This window comes from Phragmites australis, chromosome 1 (assembly GCF_958298935.1).
Source record: "Phragmites australis chromosome 1, lpPhrAust1.1, whole genome shotgun sequence".
NCBI classification, from domain to species: domain Eukaryota; kingdom Viridiplantae; phylum Streptophyta; class Magnoliopsida; order Poales; family Poaceae; genus Phragmites; species Phragmites australis.
The window spans coordinates 38782691-38802660 of NC_084921.1; the positions used below are offsets into that span (position 1 = coordinate 38782691).

General features: G+C 50.5%; 2 protein-coding genes across 3 annotated transcripts; one reads left to right on the plus strand and one right to left on the minus strand.

The window, feature by feature from the left end:
• Positions 1 to 1195: 1195 nt before the first annotated feature.
• LOC133918290 (uncharacterized) lies at positions 1196 to 12922 on the plus strand. 2 transcript variants are annotated; one of them, XM_062362097.1, is made up of 11 exons: positions 1197 to 1665; positions 1737 to 1934; positions 2024 to 2126; positions 10178 to 10248; positions 10328 to 10432; positions 10965 to 10998; positions 11232 to 11332; positions 12139 to 12198; positions 12255 to 12452; positions 12552 to 12691; positions 12762 to 12922. In XM_062362097.1, the coding sequence occupies exons 1-10, from the start codon at positions 1336 to 1338 to the stop codon at positions 12642 to 12644; spliced, it is 1293 nt and encodes a 430-aa protein (XP_062218081.1). In that variant the 5' UTR covers positions 1197 to 1335; the 3' UTR covers positions 12645 to 12691; positions 12762 to 12922. The 2 variants fall into 2 exon arrangements, with proteins under 2 accessions (XP_062218090.1, XP_062218081.1); XM_062362106.1 differs by lacking the exons at positions 12552 to 12691; positions 12762 to 12922 and having other exon boundaries at positions 1196 to 1665; positions 12271 to 12446.
• Positions 12923 to 15495: 2573 nt separating this feature from the next.
• LOC133918301 (uncharacterized) lies at positions 15496 to 19605 on the minus strand. Its single transcript, XM_062362117.1, has 6 exons — positions 18945 to 19605; positions 18781 to 18832; positions 18209 to 18310; positions 16236 to 16300; positions 15958 to 16128; positions 15496 to 15874 (listed from the first exon to the last, which is right to left on the minus strand). Exons 1-6 carry the CDS (start codon positions 19533 to 19535, stop codon positions 15806 to 15808), a joined length of 1050 nt encoding a protein of 349 aa, XP_062218101.1. The 5' UTR covers positions 19536 to 19605; the 3' UTR covers positions 15496 to 15805.
• Between the last annotated feature and the right edge of the window lie 365 nt (positions 19606 to 19970).

Below are 19970 nucleotides of genomic sequence, written 5' to 3' on the forward strand. Positions count from 1 at the left end.
CTCATATTTTTCGTGATCATGTTGCCGGCATGGGGTTATTGGAAAGCCTATGATTCTGGATAAGAGGACCATTATGCCAACCACTCCCATTAGGAATAATGAATTTCCATTTCGAGATGAAATAGTGTACTATGGGTTCTGGGTTTCAGTGGCATTTTATGAACCGCTGTAATCTTTTGTCTTGGTGTGCTATTTCATTAAGAATGGGCTTATGATGTTAGCCTTTCGATCAAGGGGGAGAATGTTGGAATTGATCTCGACCTTATCCCTGACGTGACCGAGATAAAAGGAGGACCGTTTGCCCTTCATGCGCTCTGATCGGGAGCCCCAACCAATAAATGGTGGTAGTCCCACCTTGTGCTGCGCTTGATATAAACCAGGGGGGAGTCCCGTAGGGCATGTGACTAGATTTTCGCATGTTAGGCTAATCTCCCCCCCCCCACAACTCTAATCCGATCCTAAGAGAACGCAGTAAACAAGGTGAAGGCTACTGCCGCCTCTTCATCCACTACGTGCTGGTGATCGACTACATCGCCCAAAGCCTCTTCATCACGCCGGTGACCACTTCACTATCATCAGATGGCGTCACCGAACTCATGTAAACACCTCACGCTTCCGCACTTAGGGTGTTTGATCTTAGGGCTAGCTATTATGTTGATTAAGTGAAGCTTTAAGGTCTAACACATTCCCCTCCATATGCAATGAAGTAGCCGTTGTCCACATCACTTCACTGACATTGAAGATCCTAAAATAATCAAAACATTTATCTTTCCAAATCTGTGATTCTCCCTAGTGAACGTAGGGAAGGACAACTTGGGCAAAGTACGATGTGGGAAACTACATGCATCACCAGATTGACAACTTGGGCAAAGTACGATGGGTGTGCGGTGACTCACCGAATGGTGACTGGAATCTCGACTGCTCTGGTTGTTGCAGTGGTCTGGATGTGTGGTGTAGCCTTGGAGACGCCCATGGTTATGGTGGACTGATCTGATCACCCTCGCTCGCCGCCACCATGTGCTCCACTGTCAACCCGGCCACCGCCTGATTTGTGGTCTCAAGCTGCTTCGCCATCAATTGTTTCTCGCATGTGATCTACCAGACCACCTTGGTATTGAGATCTAGTTGCGCCATCATCTGTTGCTAAGTCATCATGAGTGCGCCGATCTGCGCATAGATCAGATCAACATTCTCCATGATTCTCTCCCATTTGTTGTCGTCCTTCTTCTCTGCCTCCGCCATCGCCTCCAAGACGAACGGCATCTGCACTGAGGGCTTCAGAGGAACCGTGGTGCCCTTGCCTCAAACTAAGCCAACCCGATCGGGATTTCTAGGATGCTGGAGAAGTGCCACATACGGCAGGAGCTTCAATCTCAACTAACCCTCTTCAGAATTTTACAGCTCAAGGTCGAAGGAATGGAACTATCCGGCCGTGTATGGGTTTCCGGGCCGTTGGCCTCCAGGAAAAGGCCCGGCCCATCATTCCTTCCACGGTTGCACCCTCAAATCCTGTTTTGCCCATCCCAATCTACGAGCCGCGAGGGTGCCATGGCGCGATACTCCCCGCCGCTGCTGCGTCGCTTCTTCCGCTGCGCCGCCAAATCCGCCTCCGCCGCCGGAGGCGGCACTGGGAAGAAGAACCTCGTCTTCTTGGGATCGCCCCAGGTACTAGCACCCCCGAAACTCCCAGCTTCTCGGTCCGGTGTTCTGAGTAGAGAACTCGGGTCGCTCCTCAGGTGGCCGCCTCGGTCCTGGACACGCTGCTGGCCGCGTCCGGCTCCCTGGACTCCGCGTTCCAGGTCGCCGCCATCGTGACGCAGCCCCCCGCTGCCAAGAACAGGGGGAGGAAGCTGATGCCGTCGGCCGTCGCGCAGCTCGCGCTCGCACGCGGGTTCCCCGAGGACCTCATCTTCACGCCGGAGCGGGCCGGGGAGGTATCTTCCTTGGCAACCATCCTCGAGTGTTCCTCCACTGTTAGGCTATATAGGATTTGCGGTTCGAAGTGATTTTTGCTGCAATGCAGGAGTCGTTTCTCTCGGATTTGAAGGATGTAAAACCGGATGTTTGCGTCACCGCTGCTTACGGGAACATTCTGCCCCAGAGGTTTCTTGATATCCCACCATGTGGTACGCCTGGTCGTCAAAGTACCTGTTTGACTTTTTGTTCGTATTGATTGAATGTGGTGGCGCGCAATGCACAAGTATTGCCTCATGTTCAAGCAGAAATAGTTCACTTGGAATTCTCACCAGAATCGATTAGCAACTAGTACTGTCCACTCTTTCCAATGGAAAATTAACACATAATGCAGCTCCAGAATTGACTAGCATTAACATTTAGGGCCCGTTTGGCGGAGCTCCCTGTGGAATCAGGGGAGCTCTGCTAAACATCAGTTTTCAGTTTTTAGCTCTGTTAGTCGCTGAATTCTTACTCTTACTAGTAGCTGAATTCTTACTCTCATCGAGAGAGGATGACACTAAGAGTTGGGGCAATTTTTCTGGTTTATTTCTCACACAAATGCCATGCCAACCTGAAGGGTTGGGGATACATATTTATAGGCTGCTAGCCAGCCAAGCATATGCTAAGATGCTGTCCTAGATGCCAAGCATATGCTAAGATGCTGTCCTAGATGCTGTCCTAGCTGTCCTAGATGCTAAGATGCTGTCCTAGATGCTGTCCTAGCTGTTCTAGATGCTAAGATGCTGTTCTAGATGCTAAGATGCTGTCCTAGATGCTGTAGCCCTAGAAAGGACCACAAAGACCAGCCAAGGACTATCTGAAGCAGCCCCACAAAGACCCATATGCAGCACAGAGACTTATCCCATCATTCTCCCCCTAAGTCTTGTGCGTCGTCTTGTGGGAAAGTTGAACCATCCCGGTCCTGGAGCAGAGCTCAAGGAACTTGATCCTCCCAAGAGGCTTGGTAAGCAGGTCCGCGAGCTGGTCCTTGGTGTTGATGTAGCTCGTCTTGATGCTCCCTTCCTCCAAACAGCCTCGGATGAAGTGGTACCTCACCAGGATGTGCTTACTCCGTTCATGGAAAACGGGGTTCTTTGCCAGGGCCAGAGCGGACTTGCTGTCCATCCTGAGCTCCACCGCTCTAGTGTCTTTGCCGAGGAGATCACCAAGCAGTTGAGCGAGCCAGAGCGCCTGAGTTGAAGCGGTGGAGGCCGCTATGTACTCGGCCTCGCAGCTGGACAGGGCCACCACCTGCTGCTTGACCGACTGCCAGCTAACGAGGCACTTGCCGAGGAGGAAGAGGATCCCGCTCGTGCTCTTGCTGGTGTCGATGTCGCCGGCGTGGTCACTGTCGCTGTACTCGACGAAGTGTGCCGCCCCAGGGCACCTAGGGTAGTAGAGGCCGTGGTCGAGAGTCCCCGCAACGTAGCGGATGATTCTCTTCACAGCCTGCTGGTGCTCCGTCGTCGGTCGCTGCATGAACCGACTGACGTAGCCGACGGAGAATGCCAAGTCCGGCCGTGTGTGGGCGAGGTAGCGAAGGCTCCCCACAAGACGCCGGTACTGCGTAGCGTCCACCTCCTCCGTCGTGCTGTCGCGGCTCAGCTTCAGCCTCTCCTCCATCGGAGTGAGAGCTGGGTTGCAGTCGGTGAGCCCAGCTAGCTCAACGACGCGCTTGGCGTAGGCGGTCTGTCGAAGCGTGATCCCGGAGTCATCCTGGTGCACCTCGATTCCCAGGTAGAAGGAGAGAGGCCCTAGGTCACTCATCTGGAAAGTGGCCTTCATCTCTTCCTTGAATGCCGCCACCTCCGCATCCTTGGTGCCGGTGATCACCAAGTCGTCGACGTAGACACCCACCAGCAGAGCATTTCCTCCACTGCCCCGTCGGTAGATGGCCGCCTCGTGCGGTCTTTGCTCGAAGCCCATCCCCTTCAGCGTGGAATCCAACTTGGCATTCCACGCCCTCGGCGCCTGCCGCAAGCCGTAGAGGGTCTTGCGCAGGCGGAGCACCTTGCCCTCCTTGCCGGGGATCGCAAATCCCGGCGGCTGGTGCACGTAGACCTCCTCCTTCAAGTCGCCGTTAAGGAACGCCGACTTGACGTCCATGTGATGAACACGCCAGCCCTCCTGGGCAGCTAGCGCAAGGAGGAGTCGCACGGACTCCATCCGTGCCACGGGAGCGAAGGCGTCGTCGAAGTCGACCCCCTCCTGTTGCACGAAGCCTCGTGCCACCAAGCGAGCCTTGTGCTTGACGATGGCGCCGGCTTCATCCCTCTTCAGCTTGTACACCCACTTAAGGGTGATCGCGCGGTGACCACGAGGAAGGTCAGCAAGCTCCCAGGTGCGGTTCTTCTCAACCGCATCCATCTCCAACTGCATCGCGGCGCGCCATGCCGCGTGTCTTTCGGCCTCTGCAAACGACCGAGGCTCGCCGTCGTCACACGCAAGGTGCAACTGCGCCTCCAGGTCGTGAGGCACCAGTCCCGGCACCGGCTGGTCGCCGAGAAGGTTCTCTATCGTACGGTACCGCAACGGCTCGCCGTCGTGGTACGCGTCGATGCGCTCCTCGTCGTGAGAGAGCGGAGTAGCGAGCTCAACCGGGCTGTGCTTGACACGAGCTGGTGTTGGAGTAGACGTGCCCGGAGAGGTACCTGTCGGTGCTGGTGCCAGCTGTGGTGGAGCCAGCGAAGAACTCATCGCAGCCGAGGTCCTGGCTGGAGAGTGTGGTGCTGTCGGAGTAGCAGGCGCCGGGGTCGGTGAAGGCTCGGGGACTGGGGTAGACGTGCTCGTCGAATAAGAGCTGCCTACTCCCCCAGCTTCCTCGAAGTGGACGTACTCGACAGTGAAGTCGTCGTACGTTGGAGCCGAGCCATCGTCCACCGCCTTGTCCCACGCCCATCCTCGCCCTTCGTTGAACACAACGTCGCGCGCCGTGCGCACACGTTGTGTCTTCGGGTCGAGGATGCGGTAGGCCTTCGAGCCCTCCGCGTAGCCGATGAACCATGGTTGTTACGGCGGTGTGGCGAGGCGCGGCGACCCACCACATTCACAACTTTACAGTGCCATGGCGCGTGGCGTGGCGACGCCATAAACACGTGGCGAATACACACATTATAGTCTAGGATATTAACAAATAACAATGTAAATGTAGCTTAACAGTTATAATCTACGATATTAGGAAATGTAAATGTAGCACAAAAGGCAAATAGCAATGTAAATGTAGCACAAAAGACATATAACTCTCTCATGTCTCAAAGTTGTACTGTTGTGTCATTGTGTGCTAGTGTGCTTAAGCTACTGTTATGATTGCTAATTGCTTAGTGTGGTACTTTGCTATGTGTGCTATAGCTTAGAGTATAGCTAATGCCTACTCCCTACTGTTATGTGTGCCTAGTGCAGCAGTGCTTGAGCTGTGTGCTACACTGCTATGTGTCAATGTGTGCTTGGCTGCTTGACCTGTGTGCGTGCTAAGTGCTTAAGTGTGCTACATTGCTACTGCTAGTGTGCGTGTGCTCATAGTGTGATACTGGCCTGATGGCTGCTAGTGTGCGTGAGAGTTGAAATAGAAAAAAAAAACACAATAGAAGAGGAGCTGAGGAGCTACTCGATGGAGGGTGGCCGGCTCGGGAGATGTCAACTCAAGGGTGGGGGTGGCCGGCGAGGGAGACACCGAGGGCGAGGCCGACGGAGGGTGAGGGCGGCCGGAGATCCGAGGCGGGAGCGGCGAACACAGCAGGTGCAGGGGTGGCGGACTTCCAGGCAGGGGCGGGCGGAGATCGACTGTCCCGCCTCCGCCGCTGCCAGCTTAGGCTAGGGTTCCTCAATCCTTGCGGGCTCTCGATGGATGCGGATAGAATGGTGCGGGCGGATTCCTCAGTCCTTAACTGGATTACCAGGTAAGTCACCACCAACCTAACCTTCTATTGCACCCGCCACAGAGCCGCCATGTGCCACAGGACGCCATACAGGCGCCACGGGGACGCCACGTCGAGCCGCCATGCGCCACAGGACGCCATACAGGCGCCACGGGGACGCCACGGCGATATGGCGGACGCCATACACGGCGGAGCCGTGGCGTCCCTGTGGCGACAAGGGGATTTCCGCCACGACGACATATCGTCGTTATGGCGACGATATCCCGACGCCATAACAACTATGCGATGAACACTCCCGGAGTGCTCCTGTCGTCGAGCTTGCTGATGTGGCCAAGCTCCTTGGCGAACGCGAGGCAGCCGAAGACTCGCAAGTGGGAGACCGCTGGCTTGCGCCCATGCCAAGCCTCGTACGGCGTCCTGCCGTCGAGCGCCTTGGTAGGCGAGCGGTTGAGGATGTAGACGGCCGACACCACCGCCTCTCCCCAGAAGACAGCCGGCATCCCCCTCTGTTTGAGAAGGGCCCGAGCCATCCCCACAACTGTCTGGTTGCGTCACTCGACGACGCCGTTCTGCTGCGGGCTGTACGGCGCGGAGTAGTGGCGCTGAATGCCCTTATCAGCGCAGTACGACGCGAATTCAGCCGCCGTGAATTCGCCGCCGTTGTCGGTGCGCAGCATGCGCAGCTTGCGGCCGCACTCCGCCTCCGCAGCAGCCTGCGTACGCCTGATGGCGTCCGCAGCCTCTCCCTTGCTGCCGAGGACCATCACCCACATGTAGCGGGAGAGGTTGTCGACGAGCAGCAGGAAGTAGCGTCGTCCTCCCGGTGTGGCCGGTGTCACCGGACCACACAAGTCCCCGTGCACAAGCTCGAGCCTCTCCTTGGCTCGAAAGCTCGCCCGCTGGGGAAAGGAGAGTCGCCTCTGCTTCGTCAATACGCAGACGTCGCAGAGCTGCTCCACATGGTCGAGGCACGGCAGGCCTCGCACCATCTCCGTGGCACTGAGCCGCTTCAGGGTCTCGAAGTGAAGGTGCCTGAAGCGCTCGTGCCACTGCCACGCCTCGTCATCCCGACGAGTAGCGAGACAGAGGGGTTGTGCCACCTGCACGTTAAGGACGTAGAGTCGATTTGCGCTTCTGGTTACCTTGGCAAGAAGGCGACGACGGCGATCCCAAATCCTCATGACTCCATCCTTAACCACCACGCGCGAACCGTTCTCATCCAGCTGTCCCAAGCTGATGATAGAGTTCCTCAACGCGGGGATGTAGTAGACTCCGGTGAGCAGCCTGTGCTCACCAGACGCGGCGGTGAAGATGACGGAGCCGACGCCCTTGATCTCCACGCCGGAGGCATCTCCAAACTTGACGGAGCCTCGGACGCTAGAGTCAAGCTCGGTGAAGAACTCCTGTCGACCGGTCATGTGATGGGTGGCGCCGGTGTCGAGGCACCACCCGTCAGTCTTGTCGTTGTCGGAGCCGTCGCCGAGGAGGGCGTGTGCTTTTGGCTCGTCAAGGTGGAGGAGAGCCGCTGCGGCCGGTGCCGCTGGAGGTAGCTCGATGCTTGCATGTGCCATGAACAGAGCCGGCTCCTCCTCCTCCGCCTGTGCGACATGGGCCTGACCGCGTCGTGGCTGTCGACAGTCCTTGGCCCAATGGCCAAGCTGGCCGCAGTTGCGGCAGGTGTCGTCTCGTGCTGGCTTGTACTTGCCAGCGGCGCCGCCCTGGGCGCCTCCGCGGGCATCACCCTCGGCACGTCCTCGCGCCCCGGCCTGGGGGTCTCTGCGCGCCTTGCGCGGCTTTCCACGCTTGCGGCCGCCTGTCGCGGAAGAAGGCTCCCCCTTCTTCCGGTCACCTTGGCAGGCAGCCCACTGCTCCCGAGTGAGAAGGAGCTTCCCGCCAGTGGTGATGGGCCCCGAGAGAGACTGTGGCTCATCGCTGTCGACGACCTTGAGGCGACCTATCGCCTCCTCGATCGACATCGTGGAGAGATCCAGCAGGGACTCGATCGAGCGAGCCATCTGCTTGTACTTCTCGGGGACGCAACGGAAGAGCTTTTCGACAGCTCTCTCCTCGCCGTAGGTGTCATCGCCGAACTGCACCATCTTCTGCAACAGAGTGTTGAGACGGAGAGCAAAGTCATCAACGTCCTCACCTGGCTTGAAGGCCAGGTTCTCCCACTCCTTGCGAAGTGCCTGCAGTGTGGACTTGCGGGCGCGGTCGCTGCCGATGCGTGCCGCAGCGATGGCGTCCCAAGCCTCCTTGGCAGTCCGCTTATTGGTAAGCGAGAACTGCATCTCAGACGGGACTGCAGCGATGAGGGCATCCAGCGCCCGTCGATCCTGGTCGTAGTCGACGTCGCCGTACCGGACTGCCTCCCACATGTGCCGCACCTGGAGCTTTACCCTCATCACCGCAGCCCACTCGACATAGTTGGTCTTAGTGAGGGTAGGCCACCCATCGCCGGGGCCGACGTCCCTGACAACAGCCTGGAGCCCGTGGTAACCACGGTACCGATCCAGGGAGAGAGAGCCACGCTGCCTGTGAAGACCGCGCTCTCCATCGACCCGTCCGCCACCGTTGCCGTGCTCGCCCCCTCCAGGAGCGCCACCGCCGTGCTCGCCTCCTCCAGGAGCGCCACCGCCGTGCGCGCCTCCTCCAGGAGTGCCACCGCCGTGCGCGCCTCCTCCAGGAGCGCCGCCGGCGCGTCCGCGTCTGTCTGGGCTGCCGCCACGCTCGTGGGCGTGCGCGGCTGCCCACTGCGCCGCCCGCGCTCGCGCTGCCTCCCTCCCTAGCAACTCGAGGTCCGCGTCGGCGCTGTCGTCAGCAGAAACGGAGCTGCTGATGCTGCCGCGCAGAGCCTCGACCTCTGTTGCCGCCGCACGCGCTGCATCCGCCGCCGCCGCTGCTTCCGCCTCCGCTCTGACTGCTGCCAGCTCCGCCGCTGCCAGCCTCGACGCCCTTGCCGCCGCCGCAGCGGTCTCTGCCGCCGCTCGCTCGCGTTCCTCTGCCGCGGCAAGTTCGGCCTCCTGCCGATGCCGCGTGCTCGAGGCGACCGAGCGCTGAGACTGCCCTGCGGACATGACGCGCTACCCGGGGGCTGCTGCGTGGGGAGAGGGCTGCTTCAGACGAGCTGCTGCTCGTCTGCGCAGAGGGAGAGAAGTGAGCAGGAGCGGCCGGAGCTGCTGCTGCTCCCAGCTGGGGCTGTTGCGCGGCTGGGAAAGGAGGTGAGCAGGAGATGCTCAGGCTACAGGATACTACGGCTCTGATACCACTTGCTAGTCGCTGAATTCTTACTCTTGGTAGTAGCTGAATTCTTACTCTCATCGAGAGAGGATGACACTAGGAGTTGGGGCAATTTTTCTGGTTTATTTCTCACACAAATGCCATGCCAACCTGAGGGGTTGGGGATACATATTTATAGGCTGCTAGCCAGCCAAGCATATGCTAAGATGCTGTCCTAGATGCTGTCCTAGCTGTCCTAGATGCTAAGATGCTGTCCTAGATGCTAAGATGCTGTCCTAGCTGTCCTAGATGCTAAGATGTTGTCCTAGATGCTGTAGCCCTAGAAAGGACTACAAAGACCAGCCAAGGACCATCTGAAGCAGCCCCACAAAGACCCATATGCAGCACAGAGACTTATCCCATCAAGCTCTTCGAGTGAAATCCGTGGGAGTAATTTCCTCAAATGAACTAGATGTTAGGAGCTGAAAAAAGTAGTTTTCCTTGATTCACTCTCCACACAGAATCACTTCCTCCGTAGAATAGATAATCACACCCTTAAGAGAAATTTGGATTAGGGGGAGCTCTACCAAACAGGTCTTTAGATGTTATTGCATTTACTTACAATAATTTTCATAGCATTTATAATCATCTATCAGATCGTGAGAAAGGTCGTGAAACAACAGGAAAAAAAGTTAAATTGGTGTGGCATATAACCATTGCTTCATATGTGGGTTAGATTGGTATGGCATATAACCATTGGTTTCATATTGATCATATCATTATGGAATCTGTATCCACTTCTCAAATTATCCTATTGCTTTCCAACGGGAACCAGATAGCTCTTGCTGGTTACTGCTTTCCATAAAGTGCCTAACTAAAGAAAAAATTTGGAATCAGGCTTTATGCATACATGATGATTCACACCATACATCTGATTCTATTTCGGTTTACCACAAAACAGCTAAGATTTTATAACTTTCAGTCAGTTCATAGTCAAGTTAACTTGGGAGAATTAGTGTTTTAACCCTAATTTGCCAGAAAACAATCGGGGACTCATTGGATTCGGTATTGAAATGCTTCTGGGAGCCCCAAGCCCTGATCATCTGCCATGGCTCTTTGTATTTCAGGAACAGTTAATATACACCCAAGCTTGTTGCCTCTATATCGTGGTGCAGCTCCAGTGCAGAGGGCATTGCAGGTTTTATTGCTCTCCTTGTTACAATTCAGTGCCACTGAAACTATGTAATACTTTTTATTTATATCACCTATGTCTGTAGGATGGTGTTGTAGAAACAGGTGTTTCCCTTGCATATACCGTTCGTGCATTGGATGCAGGTCCAGTGATTGCATGTGAAAGGTTTTCTGTTGATGAATGTGTCAAGGTAGGTGATATTCACTGTCTTGCCAGTTTGATGGATCATCTTGGCAGTTCAAAGTAAACAAAGTCTGCAGTTCTCTAACATGGGCATATGATTATTAAACATTACTTAAATGGTACCAAAGAGACTGTTTTAGACCTCTCTTTTGCTGTTCAATCACATAATATAACTGTGATAACATGATGCGTGAAATTATGCTTTGGTTGTTCATTTTAAGATATCTTTTTTGCTAATAAAACTGGATGTTAGATTTTGAAAAATCTAATGGATTGCGGACCATCACTGTGCATTTGTACTTGTGTACATCTGTGTTAATGATGAGAGTTGAAGTTTTCCACTGTGGCATGACCATTCTACTAAGATGATATGTTGTTAGTTCAATAATTTAATAAATGTTCCTAAGCAGATTTTGGTTAGTTCAGATTAAAATAAGTGCTGAAGAAATATGAAGTGTCAAGAAGTGCCAAGATGTTTGGGCATCAGCTTGCTATTATCCGTCATCATCATTTTCTTATGTCACTTTCTTTGTCTACAGGCACCAGAGCTACTTGCTGTATTGTTTGATATAGGTAAAGACTACAAACTAATCGTAGTCCATGAAGTCACATTTCTACATGGTCATTATGTGAAATCGGTCCACTTGTAACTCCTTGCTGATGGCAAGTTTGCCACCCTGCTTAATTCTAACTCTTAGCTGGACGTAATGATTAGTCCATTAAAATTTGTAAATAAACAGGATGGATAACTTTAACACTACATTTTCTATTTCAGACCTGGTAATGTTGATGCTTGTATTAAATAGGATCCACGCTATTGATTCGTGAACTACCATCCATTCTTGATGGCTCGGCTAAAGAAAAGGCACAACCACAGGATGATTCTGATGCTACACTGGCACCCAAGGTAAGCATTGGCAGTTGTAGCCAAATATTTCCTGTCATATTGAATCGATACAACTGAATTCAGTCTTCTGATATGAAGCTGGACATAAAATTCCCTGCATTAGTCCCATCTAACATTCACCAGGAAAAATTAATGTTACATGAAATTAATTGTTTATTGAGTGTACTTATAAACTGAAAATGGTGAGGATTATAATTTGGAAGAGCATAATTTTACACCAAATTGTTGCATCCCCCTCCCTGCCCCACCTTTTTCCGTACAGTTCTTATTTTTTCATTTTTTTGGAACTCCACCCTCTTTCTTTTTTTTGAGGGCTTGTGTTTCTAACGTTGATATACAACTTTCTAGAAGTATATTACACTGAAGTTAACGTGTGTGTTTGAATTTCTATAGTTGTTCAAATTTGACTCGGTCATTTTGTTGAATTCCCCCCGCAATAGTTAGGGTGTAAATTAATTAATCTAAGGGTACCCACAGACCCTCTATAGTTTCACCAATAACACTATTCTCAAATTGAGCAATTTTTTAGAAAATTAGTGTTATTGGTTGAACTAAGGAGGGTCGGTGGGTACCTTAGGTTAACTAATTTGCACCCCTAGCAATCGTCATACATGCTTTTCAATGGGAAAGATGTACTTGCTAAAGCTGCTGAACCCAGTACTGAGACTGGGAATTCTAATCTACAAGCACTTCAAAACTCTGACGGCTGATACACTCAAACGATTCTTCACAATCTAGATATAGCCTAACTAAATTATCATTATGATCTGTTTTACTAATTTATCATAATGACCTCTGTTTTACAGTTGAATTCTGAGGAGTCATGGTTATCGTTTGACCAAGATGCTAAAGTGCTCCATAACAAGGTGAGTTTGTAATTGTTAGTGTACTCATCAAAGCTATTGCCAACCAACTCTGGTAGGTACGAGCATTTGCAGGGTGGCCAGGAACTCGCACGAAACTGCAACTTGTAAACCAAAACGGTGAATCCAATGTGCTAGAGATTAAGGTTATCAGCACGAAGGTTTCAACATCCTGTGGCAAGATCGGTGATGAAAATGAGATTCTGTTCTCGGGGAGCTCATTGCTGATTCCTTGCAGTGGGTCAACTTGGCTCGAGGTGTGCGCTCCATTTTGCTTATCGATAACAAATTACAATCTTCAGCTCATTTGTTTTCCTTGTGGCCTTCTCCAGTTTATCTAATGTTGTGTATGCTAGGTCGTGGAGCTTCAACTCCCTGGAAAGAAGGTAACGACGGCACGAGACTTCTGGAATGGATTGCGTGGTCAGAAGCTGCTGAAATCACCATAGAGTGCTTGCATTCGCATCACAGCTTGTGCTATCATATGCATAGCAAGGTCAGTGTATGTGATGCTCTGTTGCCACAATTTTTACAGGGTTATTGACGTCATCCCGTGAACATTGCAGGGGAGCGCACTGCCATTACACACATATTACTGGAAGAGACGTCGTTTTTCCTGATTTTTTTACTGGGTTATTTTGCATTCATCGTTGGCATGTTTATTGCTTGTTCCGTGGATCTTTTAAAATTACATACAATTGTTAATTTTTGGTCCCATTTCATCTGAGATTTTTCTTTTGAATGATGCAAAATCACAAAGGAAACAGATCTTTTGGGTTGCTGACGTCAGTTCAATAACCATTTCATCTGCTTTCTTTTTTTAAAGATTTTGCATCAGCTTGGATAGTGTCTCCCCCTCCTGACGTCAGTTCATTTGGGTTCTCGACGTCAGTTCTGACGGGTACGAGTACGACGCGTCGACACCTTTGTGTGTATAAATACACACACACACACACTCACCCAGCTGCACCAAGCAACACAACCAGTGTAATCACGAACGCTGTACGCGCACGCTCACTCCCTTTTGGTTGGTGAGCTTGAAGCGGCAATATATGGCCCGGCGCGCGCTTCCGCGCCCCGATAATGCGCCGCTACCGTGAGCGCGCTAATCTCCGGGCGTTCCTCATGCTGGTCGGCGGTCGGCGCGTCGGTCGTTGTGCGCTCCGCGGGAGGGGGACGACGTGGCCCGCCTACAGCGGAGGGCGCGTGCTGGCGGGCTTCCCGCTGTGGCTCCTCGGTCTCCTGCCGTCCCACCGGTTGCGGCCCTTCCTCAGAGCGGCGGCGAAGCCGAAGCGTTTCCTCATTGGCCGACGCTTCTTCTAGGTGTAGTTAGTATACGTGGCCACGTACTCCACAGCCCGGCAGTTTGGCTGCACGGCCAGGGCCGCTCACTCGATCACGTACTCCAGTGCAACGCGTTTGGACTGGACAGTAGTGTTGAGAAGCAATAGAACAGTAGTCATTCGAGAGAGAATGAATCGGTAATCTTTCATTGATCTCGTTTCGTATATATACAGAGGGAACCCGGTTACCACCGGTGATGACTGGCGGTTGTTCTTTGATCATATTTTCGTAGTAAGTAGTATATGTATATATGCAGATCATTTTGTTCCCCTAGTTTGTAAGTGTTCGTACATATATCATAAATGTGTGCGCAAGGTTTTCTAGACATGGCGTGCACATAGCCATATGTGGCTATTTGCTACAAGCATGTCTAAGGTGGCGTTTGGATACAGGGAAATGAGAGGTGGGAAAGGGATATGAGCATGGGGATACATCTAAAGCCATGTTTGTTTGGAGGGAATGGGACAAGAGCTAGGTAAGGGAAAGGGAAATGAGGGGCTCATATCCCACCGATCGTAACCCAGTGAGGGAGGTGGGTTTAGCTAGGATATAAAATTTGGATGCAGTTGCCAATTGTTGCTCGTTGGAGAGGTTGCTGATGAAGTCTATTGGGATAAGAGGCAATTTGGTCTAGAAGTTTTTATATACCAATCTCAAACTTGATGGATCCAAACAAAAGATAGGATTAAAAACTTATTTCCTAAACCCAAACCCAGCATTTCATATCTAACCGCGTTTCCATATTCCTTTCCCAACGTTTATCCAAACGCCACCTAAGAGACTCTAAAACTCACTTTCTATATCATCACATAGAATTATTTCTAAAAGATTCTCTCTATATTGCTATACTCTCTAATAGACTCCTTGTACTCTAATTCCTATATTCTAACGGCTCCCTCTCATATCTTACAGACGGATGTATCCTAGCCGTTAGCTCATCTCCTTCCCGCTCAGCCTAGCGAGCTCCTCCAAGCCCCGTACCGCTGCATGCCTGACCTTTGGGTACTTGGCTAGGCGGGCGCCGAGCCAGCCATACTCGAGCTCATCAAGGATGTCGTGGAGGCGGTGGGCGCGTCCCTAATCTGGAGCAGTCGGGGCATGAGATCCGCGGCCATGGTTGTCATCTTCTCGATTGCCGTTAGGTCCTTCCGGAGCACCGCAAGGCAAGTCGCCAGACCCAACAGTTTGCGCATGACCAGGTCTTTGACGGTCGCCACCCATTCCTTCAACATTTGAATACAGGAGAAACCAGCAACAACCTCACCGCCTCCCCTTCCGGCCCGACAGCCATGGCAGGCAGATTCGATTTGGGTTAGGGATCGAGACGGCTTGCGTACTCTCTGTCGACGATGGTGTTCCCGAGGATGACAGTATGGCATGGGAGAAGAGAACGAAACCATCTTTGATTAGCTTCCAGAGCTGACGTTGACGCACACCAGCAGTCGCCGGTGAATTCGGCCGCACTTTTTTCCCGTGGCTTGCGAGCAGTGGAGCCGGGTGGATAGGGAACGAGAGCTGCTCCCCCAAAAATATCTAAGATGGAAAGGAGTTTTGAGGATTGCTAAAAATTGAAAACAAAATAAAGGAGCTATTATTGAGGCATTTTAGACCCAAAATCTCTAAAAATAGCTATAAGAGCCATATTAAACATCTCTCGAAGATGCTCTAAGTAGCATACTGAAGTAGTTCCCTTTATTTTATTTTTTGAGATGAGTAATTCCCTTTATTTTACGAGAGATGTCCGTCACTCCACTGTAAGAGGTTGCTTCACATTTCAGAGGCTCATAAAGTCGTAAACTTAAAATATATAGAAGTCGTTCTTTCAGCTCCCATTCCAGATAACTAGCAGATCCGTTTTCAGTTAAACAGCTGCAATCGCCACAGGTCCGTCCAGCAGCAAACTTGCGGTAACCAAGTGAGTGCCAAATATCAGCTCAGAAAGGTGCGATCTATGAATTGACTTGAATAAATTAAAAGCAGGCACATATCTTATATTAACTTAGTAGAACAAGTATTATCCACCTACTCTTCTTTTTTTTTGGGACCTACTTGATGTTTGGATCTAAGCTCTACCGACATAAACCTTATACAATGAAGGGTTGCAGACACATGTTACACAGAAGATACATAAAACGTGAATTTAACTGTAGGTAATCAAGTTATCAACCGAAAATGCTCATATCTGAATCTTCACGAACTGCTCATCATGGGAAACACGATTACACAACCGGCAAAGTCAAAATTAGCAGGACAGCAAGGATAAACTTCATGTATTTGAACCCTGCCGCATCTTCTGAGCCCGTTCTCTCCATGACCCTTTCTGCATTGCCAAAACCTAAGATAACATTGTTTCATGAGTGGCTTTGGAATACATAGAAATAAACAAAATGCAGAGGAAAGTGAACTTGGTAGTATTACTTCATCGCTAATGAGGGAACTGCTAGGTTGAGCTTCTATATCTTCAGCTTTCTCACCCTCATCATTGATTTTAAGCTCGTCCTCAGCAGTTTCAGTATCAACAATCAAAGTTGTAGGTACTCCAAATATAGCCTCATCATGCGCATCTCTGACTTTATCTTCATGCTTTGACTACGATATGTGAAGAGAGTAATGGAAAATCCAACAACGGTTAGGAACAATGGAAAAGGTGCAGAACATGGAACTAAATTGTAACTCATTACTTTGCCGTGTTATACCTCCACAGCAGAAAGTCGGAAGCTCTTTCCAATGTTCTTTACCAGCAAAGCATCATCATTAGCAACTACAGATAAAACATAAAGGTAAATTCTGGGTTGCCAAACAACAGAATGCATAAATGGTCAAAATATTTTGCATATATATTACTGCACTAAAACCTCTTAAACACTTAAGCAACCAAGTATACTACACACTGCACCAGTCAGAAATAGGTCAATCGTGATGCATCCCAGTTTCAACAGCTTGAGAAGCTCAAGCAGTTGAATTTAGTGTGAAACCACATTATGTGAAGGTTCTAGTTGATTGGTTTATCATTGATACAGAGTAGACACCAGAACAAATTATTTTCTATGTCCACCGGTGTTACCTGGACACTCGTGTCTAATTTTTTTGCCGAATCGGACACCCGAATCCGAGTCGGATTACGATAGCCGTGTTGAATTCCGAGTTGTATTTCGTGTGTCCAAAATTTCTTTGCCGAATCAGACACCCAAATCCGAGTCGAATTCCGACACCCGTATTCGTGTCTCGGTAACACTGGTATCCACTAAACCTTAACGGTAACAGTGCTTGCATGAATAGCTAAAAATGGGTGGCCTTGTACGGATATCTTTGCCAGTGCTCAGTAGCTCACTTATCATTTTCAACATCTATTACCAGTGTTCACTTCAAAGACCATTCAGGTACTAATTCTTAAAGTTCTTAATCAAACATCATTGTATTAAGGCGGATGCTAAAAAACAGGAGTCTGTTTTTGAAAATTTTTCAGGCGATGGCTATGAGTGTTCACAACCATCTTCAACCTTCTGCCCACAGCCTCGCTCGCGCTACAGCTCCGGCGCTGCAACTCTCCCTCACCTTGCCGCGCTCCCTCGGCCCGCCCGCCTCTGGCCATCTCCGGTGGCGAAGACGTAGCCGGATCTGCTCTTGTAGCCCCGCCGTGCTAACCTGGCGTGCCGAGACGCCCCCGCCCGACCCTGGCCCACCGACCATCCTCCGCTGCCCGTGCCTGGCAGCACCCTACCCCTGTGCTCGCCTCCTTCGTCGGGCCGGCCTGCTTCCCCAGGCATCCCTCTAAGCTCGGGAAGCACACTGGCGACCCCGAAAACCCCCTCCCTGAACCCTAAACCTCACTGGCAGCGACCCACCCCCGCCCCCGCGCGTTTGAAATTTAGGAAGCGTGTTGTATTGATCTCCAAATGGTTCTTCAGAGCACATAATTATAACTAGGAAAGAATTTTATGCTCAATAGGCTTTTTTGTCCGCCCTAAAGAAAAACAGGCTGTTCTGCCTCTGTACAGCCATTGGACACTCCGTGCATGAATCTAAAGCTCCAAGCTATCACTCAAGCAATCAAAAGCTCTAGCGCCACAGTCTAAACAAAATCTGTAACTCTATGACTGAGATGATGTAAGAAGCAAGTTTTTTCTCGCATTGAGTCTAAGCTATGATAACTCTAGCAATGGTTGAATTGATGCAGTCACTTAAATTTATATAAAAAGTAGGGTTATTTCATTGTACATAAAAACTGAAAAATAAGAGAGCAACTACCCAACGAACAAGAACCTCTCATATGTTAATATATCGTACCTTCCTAGAGCGAATCTGACAACTCAAATACAAAATTTATTTTACTAAGAACACCATGAGACAGTGAAAAATATGACCTTGGGTGTGTCAGAGCAATTGTGTAGAATTCACTATACTTTAAGGTTCTATAAATTGCTCTGCACCCTAGAAATAGGATTGTAAATCCTAGGGGTTTAAAACCAATATCAGAATCCCAGGCGGATGTCTAAAATGATATCACACCAAGCTGAATAATAACTAGATGAAGAACCATGTTATGCAAAGCCACAGAAAGAATAATCTAGACAATGCAACCATATCAAGACTGACCTGATGAAGAACCATATTAATGCAAAGTCATATGAAAGAATAATCAAGACAATGCAGCCATATCAAGACTAACCTTCAACATCATCATCATCATCTTCATCAAGGGGAGCATCCTTATTAAATTCAAATCTTTCCCACCCCACAGTTGAAGTCCCAAGACTAGAATCTTTTGCAGCTGCCAAACATTGAAAAAGAAAGGATCTTCAGAACAATGAAAATATCGCCAAAAAGCACCTATCGCGGAGTGCGATCAACATAAAACACTACAACTCCATGTGCATTCCAATGGCATTTTGCTCGTGTATTCAAGAGTTGATTTTGAGTTTTGGAGTTATATCATGTAAGGTATATCCATATATCCAAACAGAAATGCACATAAGCATTGTGCTACCTAGACTTACCTATAATCAATTTCCACTGATCAAGTTAGCATAGCAAAGCAAACTGCCGAGACTTATCTACAATCAGTTCCCAACATTGCTCTACACTGCTCACATATTCAATAAACCTATTCTACCAGTAGCATCCCGTTGCTATGCTCAAACAAGTAGCCACGACATTGCTTTTGGTTGAAAAAGGAATCATCCTAGCTCATAAGAACGGAAACAATAACAAAAATGAAGAACTCAAAAGAGCGGTAAATACCCGTCTCTGAGAGCTGAAGCTTCATCTTTGCTTTAACTCTCTCAGCCGGTGTCTGCAGGAAGCATCAACATCTCATCATCTCGAAACACGGGCAAGTTCACAACACAATTGTCCAACGGGGGTTTTCAGAATTTACAGAGCAGTAAGAGCAAGGCGCGACTAACCATTCTGTCATATCCTTCTATGAGCCGCGAGTAGTCCACTTTGCCGCCGTCCCTACAGCCTCGCCCCTTCGAGCTCTCACGGCCGCCACCATCGTTGCGCCGCCGATCCCCATGCCAGTCCCGCCGACCCTCGGAGGGCGAGCTTCTGCCGCTCCGGCGAGAAGGCGAGCGCGAGCGCGAATGCCTCCGCGAGCCCCTGCGGTCCTCCCTCTCCCTCTCCCTCGATCTGGACCGGCGCCGCCGCTCCCTCGATCGGGACCTCGACCTCGATCGGCGCCTGCGCGAGCGAGACGGGGACCTGGACCGGGCACGGGTCGGTGAACGGGAGCGGTGGTGCAGGCTGTATGGGTGCTCGGGAGGCGGCAGAGGTGGTTTGGTGGGGTAAGGGGGTTGTGCGGGGGCGGGGGCGGGGGCGGGGGCTGCGCCAGCGCGGACGAAGCCGGAGAGGAAGGAGGAAGAGGAGGCGGTGGGTTTGGGGGCGAAGAAGGTAGGATCGGAGGAGGAGAAGCCAAGGCCTTGCTTGAAGCGGCGGGCGCCCTCGCCCTTGCGGTTGAGCTCGTCGTAGTACGCCGCCGCCTTCGCTTCCTCCATCGCTGTCGGCTCCTTGCGGGACGCCGGTGAGGATGAGTGGACTGGGTTGTTCAGCCTTCAGCGGCAGCAATGCAATGTTGGGTACCTGCACATGGGCTTTCGGCTTCAATATTTTCTACGAGATTGTTAAACCCAGCCCAGTGACAGTAAGCCCGTAAATTCCGAACTCCAGCTTTTTGGAATTTTTATTTTAAATTAAAAATTATAAATATATGAGCATGTTTTGAAATATTGAAAATATGGATTTTTTTCCCTTCTCACAGATGACAGTCTAAAAATAAAAATATTATGTTTTAATGCTCTCAAAATTTAAAACTATCAAAATAATCATAAAAAAAATCTGAAACAATTCTACGGTGTAGAGAATGCTATCATCTAACTCTCTAAATAATTTTAACTCAAAAAATGACTTGTGCAATGGAAAACAAGAGAGAC

What these genes read in the sequence shown, in the direction of transcription:
- LOC133918290 (XM_062362097.1), top strand. Translation starts at nt 1,336, where the DNA reads ATGCTGGAGAAGTGCCACATACGGCAGGAGCTTCAATCTCAACTAACC. An exon ending in TCTTCTTGGGATCGCCCCAG is followed by an intron (nt 1,666 to 1,736) that starts GTACTAGCACCC and finishes GTCGCTCCTCAG; the next exon opens with GTGGCCGCCTCGGTCCTGGA. An exon ending in ATGCTACACTGGCACCCAAG is followed by an intron (nt 11,333 to 12,138) that starts GTAAGCATTGGC and finishes TCTGTTTTACAG; the next exon opens with TTGAATTCTGAGGAGTCATG.
- LOC133918301 (XM_062362117.1), bottom strand. Translation starts at nt 19,535, where the DNA reads ATGGAGGAAGCGAAGGCGGCGGCGTACTACGACGAGCTCAACCGCAAG. An exon ending in TCCGACTTTCTGCTGTGGAG is followed by an intron (nt 16,129 to 16,235) that starts GTATAACACGGC and finishes CACATATCGTAG; the next exon opens with TCAAAGCATGAAGATAAAGT. An exon ending in GTTCCCTCATTAGCGATGAA is followed by an intron (nt 15,875 to 15,957) that starts GTAATACTACCA and finishes ATGTTATCTTAG; the next exon opens with GTTTTGGCAATGCAGAAAGG.